General features: G+C 35.4%; 3 protein-coding genes across 3 annotated transcripts; 1 reads left to right on the top strand and 2 right to left on the bottom strand.

Moving 5' to 3' along the window:
* Positions 1-648: 648 nt before the first annotated feature.
* On the bottom strand, positions 649-4,617 carry LOC147280590 (obscurin-like protein). The gene is made up of 5 exons (XM_086246626.1): positions 2,361-4,617; positions 2,078-2,228; positions 1,846-1,993; positions 1,510-1,752; positions 649-1,187 (listed from the first exon to the last, which is right to left on the bottom strand). The coding sequence occupies exons 1-5, from the start codon at positions 4,018-4,020 to the stop codon at positions 909-911; spliced, it is 2,481 nt and encodes an 826-aa protein (XP_086102752.1). The 5' UTR covers positions 4,021-4,617; the 3' UTR covers positions 649-908.
* An 877-nt stretch (positions 4,618-5,494) lies between these two features.
* On the bottom strand, positions 5,495-7,254 carry THX (thioredoxin X). The gene is made up of 2 exons (XM_086247818.1): positions 6,862-7,254; positions 5,495-5,930 (listed from the first exon to the last, which is right to left on the bottom strand). Exons 1-2 carry the CDS (start codon positions 7,216-7,218, stop codon positions 5,724-5,726), a joined length of 564 nt encoding a protein of 187 aa, XP_086103944.1. The 5' UTR covers positions 7,219-7,254; the 3' UTR covers positions 5,495-5,723.
* A 541-nt stretch (positions 7,255-7,795) lies between these two features.
* LOC147280588 (E2F-associated phosphoprotein) lies at positions 7,796-10,355 on the top strand. Its single transcript, XM_086248750.1, has 3 exons — positions 7,796-7,933; positions 8,640-8,805; positions 10,014-10,355. The coding sequence occupies exons 1-3, from the start codon at positions 7,876-7,878 to the stop codon at positions 10,267-10,269; spliced, it is 480 nt and encodes a 159-aa protein (XP_086104876.1). The 5' UTR covers positions 7,796-7,875; the 3' UTR covers positions 10,270-10,355.
* The last annotated feature ends 3,207 nt before the right edge of the window (positions 10,356-13,562 follow it).

Here is a 13,562-nt window from a genome sequence, read left to right as displayed (position 1 = left end):
AGAATTGCCCCTCTCTGTAGATGGATGTTAGCAAGTATTGCATACTTGGCAAAATATATGGATAGTATTCAACATAGTAACCTGCCAAACTAAGCAGTTGCAGGTTTTAATGAAACAAGAAACAATAACGTCTTGAGATATCAGAAAGTACCACCAAAAACATGATTGTCTGGATTCTAGACCCCAAGTGCCTTGAATCAAATATCATTTTTCCTTCTTAAGCTTTCAAAAGAACTCTATTACCATTCTACCACCCCAACACAATTAACAATTTACTCTTTGCCATCTCCTTCACGCTATGAAATCAATTGGCCACTCAGTCTTTCTACAAGAATGAATAGTGTGAAGAAAGCCAGATGATTAATTTGAACTTTTGAAGGCACCAAAGTAGCAACTCCACAAGCCATACCTTACAGTCACCCAAGTATACGTTAGCGTTCATTTGAAAAGCTGAATGGATAATGAAATACCTAATCTCACAAGACCAAGCTAAAGTTCCAGTAGGAGGATCACAGTTTAATGCAACATGGATAGCTGCTGCATATAACATCCTTCTGTCCTGATTTGAAACTATCCAAAAAATGAAATACCTTCTCCTCTTTTCATTAAAGTGTCCCATGAATCAAATTCCAACAGTAGGAGAGAATATAGAAACTATAGTTATGATGTAAATTGTATATAGTTTCACAACAGCTGCAACATTGAGTTGAACGGGAAGCATATAACACTACCAAGAGGTACTTTCAATTTATTACATTATTGAGATAAACAAAAAAGACACATTTCATGAGTAATTATTTATATTTTTTATTCTTCAGATCGATCAGAACATGGTGAAACTAAATGCACAATATAGCCAAGTTACAAAAAACAAGGGTGAGTAATCTTCACTACTGCACCTCGATATCTCATAGTCGAGCATTTAGACTAGTATGGCTTAATGGGTCTGTGGTCTGCACAGAAGTTATGTTTTTTTCAGTTCCCTCCTTTTTGGAGGCTGCACTTCCACTCGTTTCTTGAAAACAAAGGTAAGACAATGATTGCAGCCAAGACACTAAAGTGGGTTTGCGCGTAACATCATCAGATTCTGCAACCTGTGAATATAATTCATTCAAAATCATATTCTGGCCATCTTTTGGGAGTTGGGCGATTAGCTGGGCCAACAACTTCATCAAGTCTGGTAGTACCTGCTCAAGTAAATACTAATAGTCAGTAAGTTTAAAAACCAGAGTTGACAGAGAAATAGGCATAACACCTTTGAGACAACTTTTATTTCATCAACATTTCCAATATCTACATGCAATGCTCATGGTAACTTACAAATGACTATCTCTCGAAGGATTTCATAATAACTACTTATATCTCAAGCATTATGCAAAAAAAAAAAAAAAACTAGGGCATTGAAACCAAATTTTCACTTAGAACAAAAATTAAGATGAGAAGCAGCAGTGAATTTTTCTGAGGGAAACCAAATCATTTGGAAGCAAAAGAAAGAAAATATCCACTTACCTGTATATCAACCAGGGAAATCAGCCGTAAAAGCAAGTCCAGGATTTTTTTGCAAGGCTCTGACTCTCCTTGCCAGTTTTTCCATGTATCAGCCTCCTGAGCAAAGTCTTCACTGCAGAGCCTAGCTTTCTCAACAAGAGAATGAATACAATAAAATATGGCTGGGCTTCCAGCAGGAAGGTGTCGAACCAAGGCTGCAACTCCAGAAGCCAGTCCCTCAAAAGGAGTAATGCCAGGATATTCCTGCATTCACATCAAAGAAAAATTTTAGTATTTGGTACCTTTTATTGATGAAGCTCAAATTTAAGCATCATAGTCATCATTTTCTTTAGATACCGTTAGTGATCTCTGTATGTAGTAGAAAACAAGCTGCTCCTTTAATGACACTCTTTCATCTTGATCACAATCCTTCCCCGAAGATATGAATGCCACAAACATAGAGTGTGAGGCTCGAGCTACTTTTCCATTAGGATGTCCCATATATCTGATTAATTTTGTAATAAGGAACCAAATTGTTCACCATATTCTATATAAACAACTACCCAAAAGATCATACAGTATAGGATACAAGAACATAGTTGGAGCAACCACCTTCCCAAATACAGGGCTAGGCAAACGTCCAATACAAGTTGGAATAACTCGTAGGTAAAACAGAATGCGAGCAGTTTGAACCTCATCCTTGGACCATACATACTCCATTTTCTGCAGTAAAGAAACATCTGAAAGATCACATTAAAAACCTTATCAATGAAAAATATCACAATAAAAAAGAGAGGTAGAAAAAACCAAATTTTGCAGAAAAGTCAAATGTTAACATGGAATCTAGAGCTAAACTGGCGACTAAAACATACCTGGACCATCCGTCAAGTCAACATAAGTGGGCATCGATTTTACGAAAGACACACAAGCAGAATCATTTTCCTGAACACTCACAACAGTACCTCGAATTGTATCCATGTATTCTGGTAAACGAATGCGCCGGAAATACTCAACACAAGACAATGAAATAAGTATTCGCACTGATATATTCATTTGAGTTTCCTGGTTGAATTTTGAATTCAACTTGTGCTTTGTGACTGCCAATGCAAAAAGTACAACCATTAGAAAAGCAGATTCAGCAATTTTCTCCATATCTCCAAGTAATTCATCCTCTTTACCGCGAAGAACCAAAGCCACCTGTCGGTGTTCCATGTATATATGTTGACAGTAATCCCATATAAGATTCTCCACCATATATTGGCTCTGTTCATCAACTGAAACATACTGAGTGCAGAAAACACCAGTTATGGCCCCTGCTTCCTTAAAAGTAAGACTTTCCAGGTGTTCTCTGACCTCATAAATCCTCGGTGCAGCTGAACTGCTATGCATGGATTTAAGTACCTTCATATACAAACGTCTCAAGGGGAAGATTTCGGTCAACAATGCAGAAGCAAGGCATATAAATAAAGGGGCACAAGAAGAGACCACACCACTTCGAGCCAATGCTAATGAAACACACTGCAACAGAAGACTATCTGTGAGATCATTACCTGAATCGGTAAATCCTCTTGTTCTTGAAATTAACTCTCTTGCTACATACTCTATCCGATCTTCTGCAGATTTTCTCAGTCTGGAAATCGTATTCAACCCAAGACCACTCACTAGAGATCTATTCAAAGCCCTCAGTACTCCAGCTGCAGCCATGACAACCGCAAATGGAACATAGTTTGCCTTTGAGGTCTCTAAAGCCTCCTGGGAAAAAGTATTAATTTTCTCTAAAGAACGAAAATTGGTCAAACCAGACATTACCCATTCCGTCAAATGCAGAATCATGAGCCCATGAGAAACGCTACCCTGAGGCCCACTTTCCTTGCCCCAAATACCCAACATAGAATCCAAAATTGTAACATAATGAACATTCACAGAAGAAGATAGAGCATACCCAATTCCAGCAAGAACATCTGGAATTAGTCCACTAAATGACCCAAGTACATGGTAGTCTTCTGTCAACAGCCTACAGAGCAACTCTAAACATACTATTTTAGAGCTTTCAGACGCTGAAGGCGCAAAAGAAAAAGAACCCAAAAGGAGAACACCTTCAGAGAAGAGGAAAGGACTCTTATTTGAGTCATATTGGGTAGAGAATAGGTTAGAGAGGACCTCCAGAGCTGAACCAATGAGAACCGAAGAGGGTCTGGTGGATTTCCTGACCCATATATAGAGAAGCCTGAGAAAGAGAGTATAGGATTCATGAGGAAGAGAAATGCCTGGAGAGGACAGAATGGACAGCAGAAGCTTTGCTTGGGGCTCAGCAACATGAAGAGAAGTCTGAGAGCTGACAAGGGTCTTTAGAGATTGGAGATGGTGGGATTGGAATGATTGGTGCTGGAGACAGTCTCTAAGCTCAGCCCATGCTTGAATTATGGCTCTTGCAGATGAGGCTGAGTAGTTTCTAGAGCTGAAACTATTGCTACAGCCACTGACACTCCTCAGCCAATCCTCAAGAAAAAGGGTATTAGCAGCTTTTGCCATTTTACCAAATTCGAATTGCAATACTAGCTATCAATTATCAAACATGGTTTTTTCAGTTCAGCAATCAACTTTGGTCATATTGGTAGTACTTTCTTAACGCTCAGCGGTCATACACATAGCAAAATAGGTTTAAAGCATGAAATCATCAACATATTAAACCAGAGTACCAGACACCTCCAATTAGCAGAAATTATTGAAAACTCAGATGCCCAGTTAGTTTCTGATCAAAATAGTGGTAACCCACTAGTCCAAATGAACCATACCTTCAAAAAGAGTTGTTAATTTGGCCCTTACTTTTCCTACCAGAAGCACCACAAGCTCCAAAGTTCCAGTTTATGCTCACCATTCAAAACTCAAGCAGAAACAACCAGAAGAAAACATCAAATGAGAGAGAAAGGTTGGAGAAACAAGAATAGAGGGAGAGAACCGGTGTACGAGAGGCAAATTATATCTTTCTCTGTGTGTACGATGAGGTCATCGTCGTCTTCTTATTTCCTAGACTTGAGACTTGGGCCGTTGAGCACTTGGAGCTACACCGAAGAAAGAGAAGAACTTTAGTACTTTACTTGTCCTCCTCTTTCTCATCTCTTTTCTCTCTTTCCCTCTCTCTCTCTCTCTCCTTTTCTCTCAATTTTTTATCTCTTCAAGAAATGCAACATCAATTTAAATTTTTTCCCGAAGAAAACATATACTTCTTTTTCTTTTTTCAGGCAGAAATATATTTTAGAAAAATACCATTTTAGCCAAATATTTTTCTAATCCTCTTATTCCTAATTTACATATCATTTGTATAGAATGCTGCTTAATTAAAGTTACAAATTTTTTACAGTTGTTGGATAGTTTAGTTGGAAGAACTGTAGAATTGCCCACTTTACACCCAAATTCAATTCTCCTTCTCCAACTCATAAAAAAAAAAATTGAATATTAGTGAACGCTCATTACACCCATGTACAATTTAGATTAATAGTTAATACAATAAGTAATGAATTATTAATTTCACATCTTATAAATTTAATCCAACGATCAATATACATTGTCGATCACAATTACTCAAAATTTGTTCCTTCCTTAAGTAACTTTACGAATGTGATTTGTCCCTAGCTTTACTTGCAACAATGTTGATTTCTTTTATTTTAATTTTAACTACGTAAGCATGTCATTATATTTTTATTTTTCCATGCATGGTAGGTATTAAAAATGGCGAAACTCACCTTTACACCTGACCAAATTTCACTTTGTCACTGATTCAAAAGGTCACTTTGAGTCATTGCCCCTAGTATCATTTGTTGAAATTTGAGGTCAGATACATCTGCTTGTCAACTTAGAGGAATTTAGGAAAAATAAGCTTAAGGGAATGGATGTATTGCTATGGAATGTTTGTTTCCAGAATGATGGACAATACCAATTGTATTCTTTACCAATTTTCAATTCTTCCTATTTTAGTCTATTATTTTCTCTACATTCCATATTTCCATTTGATTTCCAATCTTGATTCAATCTAATATTCATTGCAGCAACCAAATACAACCTTAATTACATTCATGTACTCCAAGAAGCTTAGTCCATCATCTGAACAATCTTCCACAAAGACAAGAACATAGTGCCAAATCCAGCCTCATGATAGTTTTCGGAAATTTACAGCTCAAATTATACAATTGAATGCAAGTATAATACACTATATAACAAAAATAGGAAGGGATGGACTATGCCACTGATATTGAGTCCAATAAAGCATCCACATACTCTTTAAGCTTCACTTTTGTGATTGCACCCTCTCTTCTACTTTCTGGAACTTCCTGTCCATTCTTGAAGAGAATCAAAGCAGGCAACCCATAAACTTTGTATTCTTCAATCAGTTTTGGGTTTGCATCATGATCAATCTTCACAACTGATAACCTGTCTCTGTATTCCTAAGTTTATAACAAATATATAAACTCACATTTCAGATAATTTGCATGATTTTTATAACAATCCAAGGAAAAATAACAGCCAAAACTAGTCTAGAAAAAGACTATTTCATTGTCCCCCTATCTCTATAATTAAAGCCATTTCCAAGCCTAGTTTCAACATGACCTTACATATCAAATAAAATCATGATTCTGTTTCTGGGTCTTGGTCTTTTTTATGACAAGAAATGAAAACAAGCATGGTTTGGAGAGACAGAGAGGAGATGAAGTGCTATCCAAAACTGTTGACCAGAAACAAGGTTTATGCACTCTTAAACGGTGCAGGGGACCTATACCCTTTATCGTTTACGCGAAAATTCTAAAAGAACCACATTTTCTTACCACATTAACTCATCAACTATCACATAATACACATAATACACGACAATTGATGTAAACTTATTAATCTATTGTTCTATGATATCGGGATAATCAACTCACTCATATTGTTGTTGAGTGTTATGAATCCATCACTCTTTCAGCTACGCAATGAGTCCGATACACTAAGACCGATCTTGATTATTATGACCGACTGATTATTAATCCACTTTAATATGCTGAAAAATGTGTTCCACTAGCTACAGAAATAGCAATAACTCCCCATTTTATGGCTCCCAAATCAACATAACTCTGTTCAACCCCAACAAAGTTCAACAGATTTTGACCATACCCAATACATTTCTTAAGAAAATTTTTACTTCTTTTTCTCTTAAATCAGATTTTGTTACTACTACTAAATATTGAAAACAATGCTTTTTCTTTCTCATACAGTCTGAAAATAAATGTAATTACTTTTTCTCTGTTCTCAAACTTTTCTCAATTTTTGCAATTCTCTACAATATGATGAATGAAAAGACAGAGAGAGAGAGAGAGAGAGAGAGAGGGAGAGAGGAACCTGAGCGAGCCATTCCATGGCCGGAGAGATTAAGCGGCAAGGGCCACACCAATTGGCAACGAACTCGACGAGAACCGGACGGTCCGAGTTAAGAACCGTATCCCGGAACTGGGTCTCGTTAATTTCCTGAATACCAGCAGCACAACGAACTGTACGAGAAGAAGAAGAAGAATTACGGAGACCCACTTGCTTCCTTTGGCTCCGAGAGCTGTGGAAGAAGCCGGAGAAGAGCTTCTTTGACGAGAGCGTGAGAGTGAAAGCGGTGGTTGGTGAATAAGAGTTGGAAGTAACTGTACGGACATGAGGGAATGATGGAATGGATAGTAATGCGGATTTAGAGGAGACGATGGTGTCCATGTTTTCTACTGAGAGAGAAAGAGGAAGAGGGGAACGTGTAATAATCTTTCTTCGACTCAAGGCCACAAGATATATAATATATATCAAATGGGGGTGGTACGTCAATCTGTCACGTGATGTGGTCACGTGACTGAGAGTGAGACTCCACTGTGGATGAAGGACACGGTTTTATTGTAAAAATGGAAAAATTGTGAACACGATTGAGTGCGGGTGTCTCGATGTATCAGTTACGAGAAATAATTATTTTTTGTGACAGAATGATTATCGTCTTCATTAATTTTATTAAGCTATTTAATCATTTATTATGTTTTTTTGTATAATTTTTTATTATTTTTTATCTTACTATAAGAGTTATATGCAACAATTTTAAAATTTCAATATATGTATTGTAATTATTAAAATTTTAAGGATGTAAGTAAAAAGATAATAAACCTCTTAAGTATAATATAAGTATAATTACCTCGCACTTATTCTTAATCAAATTACAAAAAAAAATTGTTTTTTTTTTTTTAATTTGTAATTAGACCAAAGCAAAATAAAAAGAACAGAGAAGTGAGAAGACACATACACGAGTGAAGTCCAACTTAAACCCCACTTTCCTACTCCCACAAAAGCAATTACATCGGAAAGAAAGGGAGAAACAGAGCAGAGACGGAGATGGAAGGAGATGACAAGAACGACAACATGGGCTCTCCAACCAATTCTCAGAAAACTGGTAATCTTCTTCACCTTTCTTGTCTTGTTGTTCCTCCTAAAAGCTTCCGTTTTCCTTTTCCTATCTATGTTTTCTCACCATCCAAACGGAGCCCAGACCCGGGTTTCTTGTTTTATTTATTTGGATTTTTTGATTTGTTAGTTAGATTGGGGTAATTGTATGGTGACTTCCATGTTCAAGTGAATGACTTAGGATACTGTTCTTGTGATTGTTTGCTGTTCAAATTTTGTTAGATTTCTTAATGCTTGGATAGTTGGATGTATTGTATTTAATCCCTTGTAATTAATTGTATTCAAAGTAAAACTGAAGTTTGAAGGAAAGGAAGAATTTTTTTTCTTCTTAAAAAAAAAATTGTAGATCATTGTCTTAGGGCTGTTTAATGGGTAGTATTCTCTTTGTATTTAATGTAATGGAATGAATTTGATATAGACAATGTGTGGAATGCATTTTTCTTGGTATAATCGAGATATACAATCAATTTATCGAACTAGAATCAATTCGACGAAAGATGTCTGTGATAAATCCTAAAAGTCCCCACATGGGCTAATAAATAAGGTTGCAATTCAAAATCACTTCTTTTAGTTCTGCATTACTCGTAGATATTTGAAGCTTCAGCTAAGTAGTGTTATATAACACTGGAGTAACTTTATATGTCAAATCTTTGAAGTTAAGAATCTAACCCATGTTGATATGTTGCATATTTCAGTTTCTGATGATGATGAAATAGACTACTCTGTCAAACCAGAGTTCTATGATCCAGATATTGACGATAAAGATGAGTTATGGGTTCAAAAGAAAAGGAAAGGTCGTAGTTCTGATGCTGTGCTTAGTTGTCCATCTTGTTTCACCACACTCTGCCTGGAGTGTCAGAGGTATATATGCATTGGATATGAATGTCAGAGGTTTATATGCATTCTTATAAGGATGTCAGCATGATTAGTGGTTGCATCTTTTCCCATCCATGAAAATATATTTGTGCATACCCTTTCCTTTTCTTGCTGTTGTAGCTATAGGAGGCTCGCTCTATCTCTTTTTACTTTTCGTATCTCTTTGTGTCGGTCTGAATTTATCATTGGTTGGAACGGGTCCACACTGAGGAGAATAATCTTTTTACAGTGACATTCTCAATCTTTTATGTGTGTTTTCAGGCTTTTAAAAATCACTCATCATATGTATTCATAGGATCCTAGGTAAATTATGATTTAGGTGGATAGTTGATGAAGTGGACAATATGAGTACAAAAGGTATCAGGCTTAGAATTTATACTATTTTGGATTACCAATGGACAAAGAAAAAGAATAGAAAACAATGGAATTCTCTAACCTTCCATTGTTTGGTTATCAATGAGAATGCTTTTTTTAAAAAAAAAAAAAAAAGACAGAAAATAATTCTAGATTTTGCTCTCAAATTCTCTCAGCAAGATATGTAAGGTTTGAAGGAAAGTTGGCTCATAGGAATTAGTTACTCATTGCATTTCTTGTTGTTATCTTCCTTTTGTAAACTTCACTAAAATATTTAGAAATTTCTTTTTCTTCTCTTCTTTATTCTCTAGTTGAAAGCAACCAAACATAGGGCTAGTTAAGAAAACAAGCTCAGTATAACAATTTGAAGGTGGAAAATGTGAATGATTACTTAAAACATTTTTCTAATAACTATTGATGTGGCTATGTAAAGCCATGATGGGGGCAGGCAGTAATAGGATTGTTTTAGTGGTCCGGCAGTAGTACTATGAGGATGATAGTTGACTATGATACCAACAGTCATGGTCATGTTGTAGTGGTAGTGATAAAGTTGGCATGTATCTGTAGTGAAATCAGCAATGAAAAAGTAAATACAAATAAATAAATATAAGCATTTTTCTGTGAACAAAAAGTGAAAAATAAGAAATTGTAGAAACAGCAGAAGGGGTTGTGAAATCCTCTTCCTGATTCACTCAAATGTGATTCTAACCTTAAATGTATTTGTATTCAGTACCTGCAGAATTTATTTTTTGCAAGGACCTGAAATTTTTTTTGTTATGGGTGAGTTGTACATGATCATGTACATCTGCATATTGTATCTGAGCTTTGATTTCTTGTAGGCATGAAAAATATATGACCCAGTACAGAGCAGTTTTTGTTGTTAACTGCAAGATTGGAAGTGATCAACTGTTCTATCAAAAAGGAGCAAGACCTCGAAGGGGCAAAAGAGGGAGAGAATCTTCTGCAAGGGAAGCAATTCCTGCTGGGAACCAAACCTTCAAGCAAGTTTGCTGCGTAGTTTGCTCAACAGAGGTAGGTGTAATTGATGAAGACGAAGTTTATCATTTCTTCAATGTTCTTCCCAGTGAGTCTTGACCTGCTAAGTTTCACTAATAATGCATGTTATGTGTATTGTACTGCATTCTCATGAATTATAATATGTTAGTTCGTTTATCCCATAACTCATGTGTCCCACTTTGCAATGTTGGGGAGGATGAATGGGTCCTTCCTGCATCTTCGTTTTGGTTTGGCCTGCATACATACGCATGCATGTAAATGCACACGACCCCATATACGAAGAATGGTAGCCGAACATGTATAACTGGGTGATCTTGTAGTGGTGCTGTGTTGAGTCTTGAGACAGATACTAATATTGGATAGCGTTCTTCACTTTGTAATGTGGTGTTATGGAGAAACAAAACACCAGCTCAAGAAAATGAGGTTCTAAGGGGCAAGTGCTATAATCTTATATATAGGCTATAGCAATGCATTGATTAAACCGATAGCGCTTCTACTAAATGTAAGTTGTGGTCAGTGGTGGTGGTCTCCACTTTCCATTTAGCTCCTTCCAATATTTAACTCTCCTTTTGTCCATGGTCTGCTCTTACTGGGAATAATCAGCTTAAAGTCTTTTGGGCCTAAGTAAAGGGCAGAGGTTGTCATCCTATGGACTATCACTGGATTTGGGCTTTGTTCTCTGGATTGGACCCCCTCTCATTACTCTTCTTCCTAAAGCCCAGGTTGGTTCTAGGTTAATTGTTATTGTTTTAGGCTCCGGCCCTTCACTTCATAGTATAGTTAGTAGTTTAGTACTTTAACAAAAAACATAAAGGGCAGTGGGGGCAAGAAAAGGTTCAGCTTATAGTGGCCAAAAAAAAAAGGATCAGCTTAGGACCTATTTGAGAGTACTTTTGAAATTGCTTAGCGTTTTCTATGGCGCCGTAGCATACATATACGGAAGTATTTTTAGAATTTACAAAAACTGAGGTGTTTCACCAAAAAGGGCTTTTAGGTGAACATGTAAAGAATCGCTTGAGGTTTAATGAAAAATTTCATGTGCTTTTAACAACACTTCTAAGTAAAAGCATTGTGTACAGAACTCCCAAATGGGCCTACTCTAAATTGACAATGTATGTACTTTTTTTTTTTTTTTCTGCAAGACAGCAACCAAAAGGGAAGAAGTAAATAAAAAATGACAAAATGAAGCTACAGCGCCAACTGAACTTTTCACAGTACTACAGTCTACATCCGACGAGATATGAACTTAGAATATTTCACTTTTTCACTCAATGGTATAGTAAAACTAATATAGCAAACCTGTATATATATATATATATATATATATATATATATGTGCTTATTTTGTTGAAGTATATCTGATTTTAAATATAATGAGGTATATTTTGTAGGATTCATCCCGTATTGTAATTCAATGATCGAAATTGTCTATTTTTTAAGTCTTTATATAAGAATTATTCTTACAAAAAATTAAATAAATCGAAAATCATTAAAACATTTAATTGTGACCGAATGAATAGACGAACATAGATCCACATTTTGTGCAACTAGAATTGTTAAGAGTTTTTTTTTTTTTGCCCAAAAAAAAAAGTTACGAGTGTTGTTTGGCTGTAGGAATATCTGAAAGTATCCTAACAAAAGACAAGTTTTAGGAAGCTAAGTATTTAGCATGGCATTGATTAGTGCATTAAAGATAAACTTTCTGCAAATGGCTTCATTAAATTCAAAACCATCATACTTTTGAAAGGGTATGATCCAATTTTTTAACATAGCAACTAGCAATGTGCCACACTGTGGTTGGGTTCTTCCTGGAAAAACTTGCTGGTGCCAGTCACCTTTTGAATCTTCTATATTCTTAATTAGACTATACAATATTACAATAATATTATAATATATTAACCTATCCTCCTTTGAAAAAGAGAAAAATAATAAAAGTTACATTCTCTTTCCAGAAGTCCCTTTCCATGAAATTAATAACTCCAAAAATGGGTGAGATGGGCTCCAGCTATTTTTGATTTGCTGGGCAATTTAGAGCCTCATGTCATGTATGGCTATGGCCCCTTGTTTTTCAATAAAGGAGACGAAAATGCGTTTATATTTTTATTGAATACCTTAGGTACTGTCTTCTGAGTCTTCTGACTCTGAGTCTCCTGAATCCTGATAAGGTCAACCAGAGTCTGCTCTGCTCATATGCATGGCCTATTTTCAGATGCCTTTACAGCTTTTGCTTCCACTTTTGTAGGAAAAAAAATTGTCATTCCCTGAAAATGAATAACTTCAATATTACAATATGGATCATCAAACACAAGGTAAAGCTTCATGGTCCTGGATGATATGCTCAACAAATTAACATATGTGTGTATATTATACTTTAGATAATAAATTTATGATAACAAAATATAATTATAAAAGTTTGCAATGTTCAAGCATACACTAGAATTTCTAACTTTGGAAAACACCCTATCTATTTCAATGTAAACTTTATCTATATTATTAAGATAGCTCACATTGGCAACCATTCCTGAGAAAATCTCAAATAAAAATCATATTTCTTATTGTTTTTCACAATGAATAATATGGTAATTACATATTATCCCACTTTAACCAATTATTCTCATTCAATACACTATACACCTTACTTTTGAATCCCAATTACAGTTGCACATTGTGTGTGGAATCTAACTTTGATTAGTCCTAGATGGATATTAAATAAAGTGAGTTTGTTTTAAAGCTCTCTTAATTTGGTGAATAGATTTGTTGGATGTGGTATTGTTCTTTCAAATATTGCATGTTACTTGTGATTAAGGCCATTAGGGTACGTGCGAATACATATATAAATTTCTTGATTACCTTTTGCTCTTTTCAAAGTTTTACAAAATAGTGCGCTTTCTTTTCATTCTTCTTGAAAAATTGAATTTAAACATATTAGCATATGATCATATTAATTGAATTTTGATTGAGAAGGAAAAAGAAATGTAGCAAAGAACTAGTCCAACCTTTCTACTTCATGTGTAAGAATTAAGAACTGGAACTTTGAGAAAATATTTACAAAGAAGGGCTAATTAAAAAGAAAAAAAAAAGAAGATAAATAATAAATATGATAACTAATTAATGAATTAATTAGAGGTCAACTATATCTATATATAACCCAAATATCCTGTTCAGATGTTCCCTCTCCATGCACATCCATGCAGTGCGTTTGGTTGGAGTCATTTTTAAATATGGTCCAAAAATAAGATACAAAACTCTGAGTAGATGTAGACCCATCAGTAAGTTTCACATGCAATATATGAGTTGAGCTTGGAAGGTAATTATGTATCATTGAGTTTGGTCCCACATATATACTTAATAATTTAGCATTCTCCATCTTC

The sequence above is a fragment of the Dryas octopetala genome, chromosome 6 (genome assembly GCF_963921425.1).
Source record: "Dryas octopetala chromosome 6, drDryOcto1.1, whole genome shotgun sequence".
NCBI classification, from domain to species: Eukaryota; Viridiplantae; Streptophyta; class Magnoliopsida; order Rosales; family Rosaceae; genus Dryas; species Dryas octopetala.
This window is presented reverse-complemented; position numbering and strand designations above follow the sequence as displayed.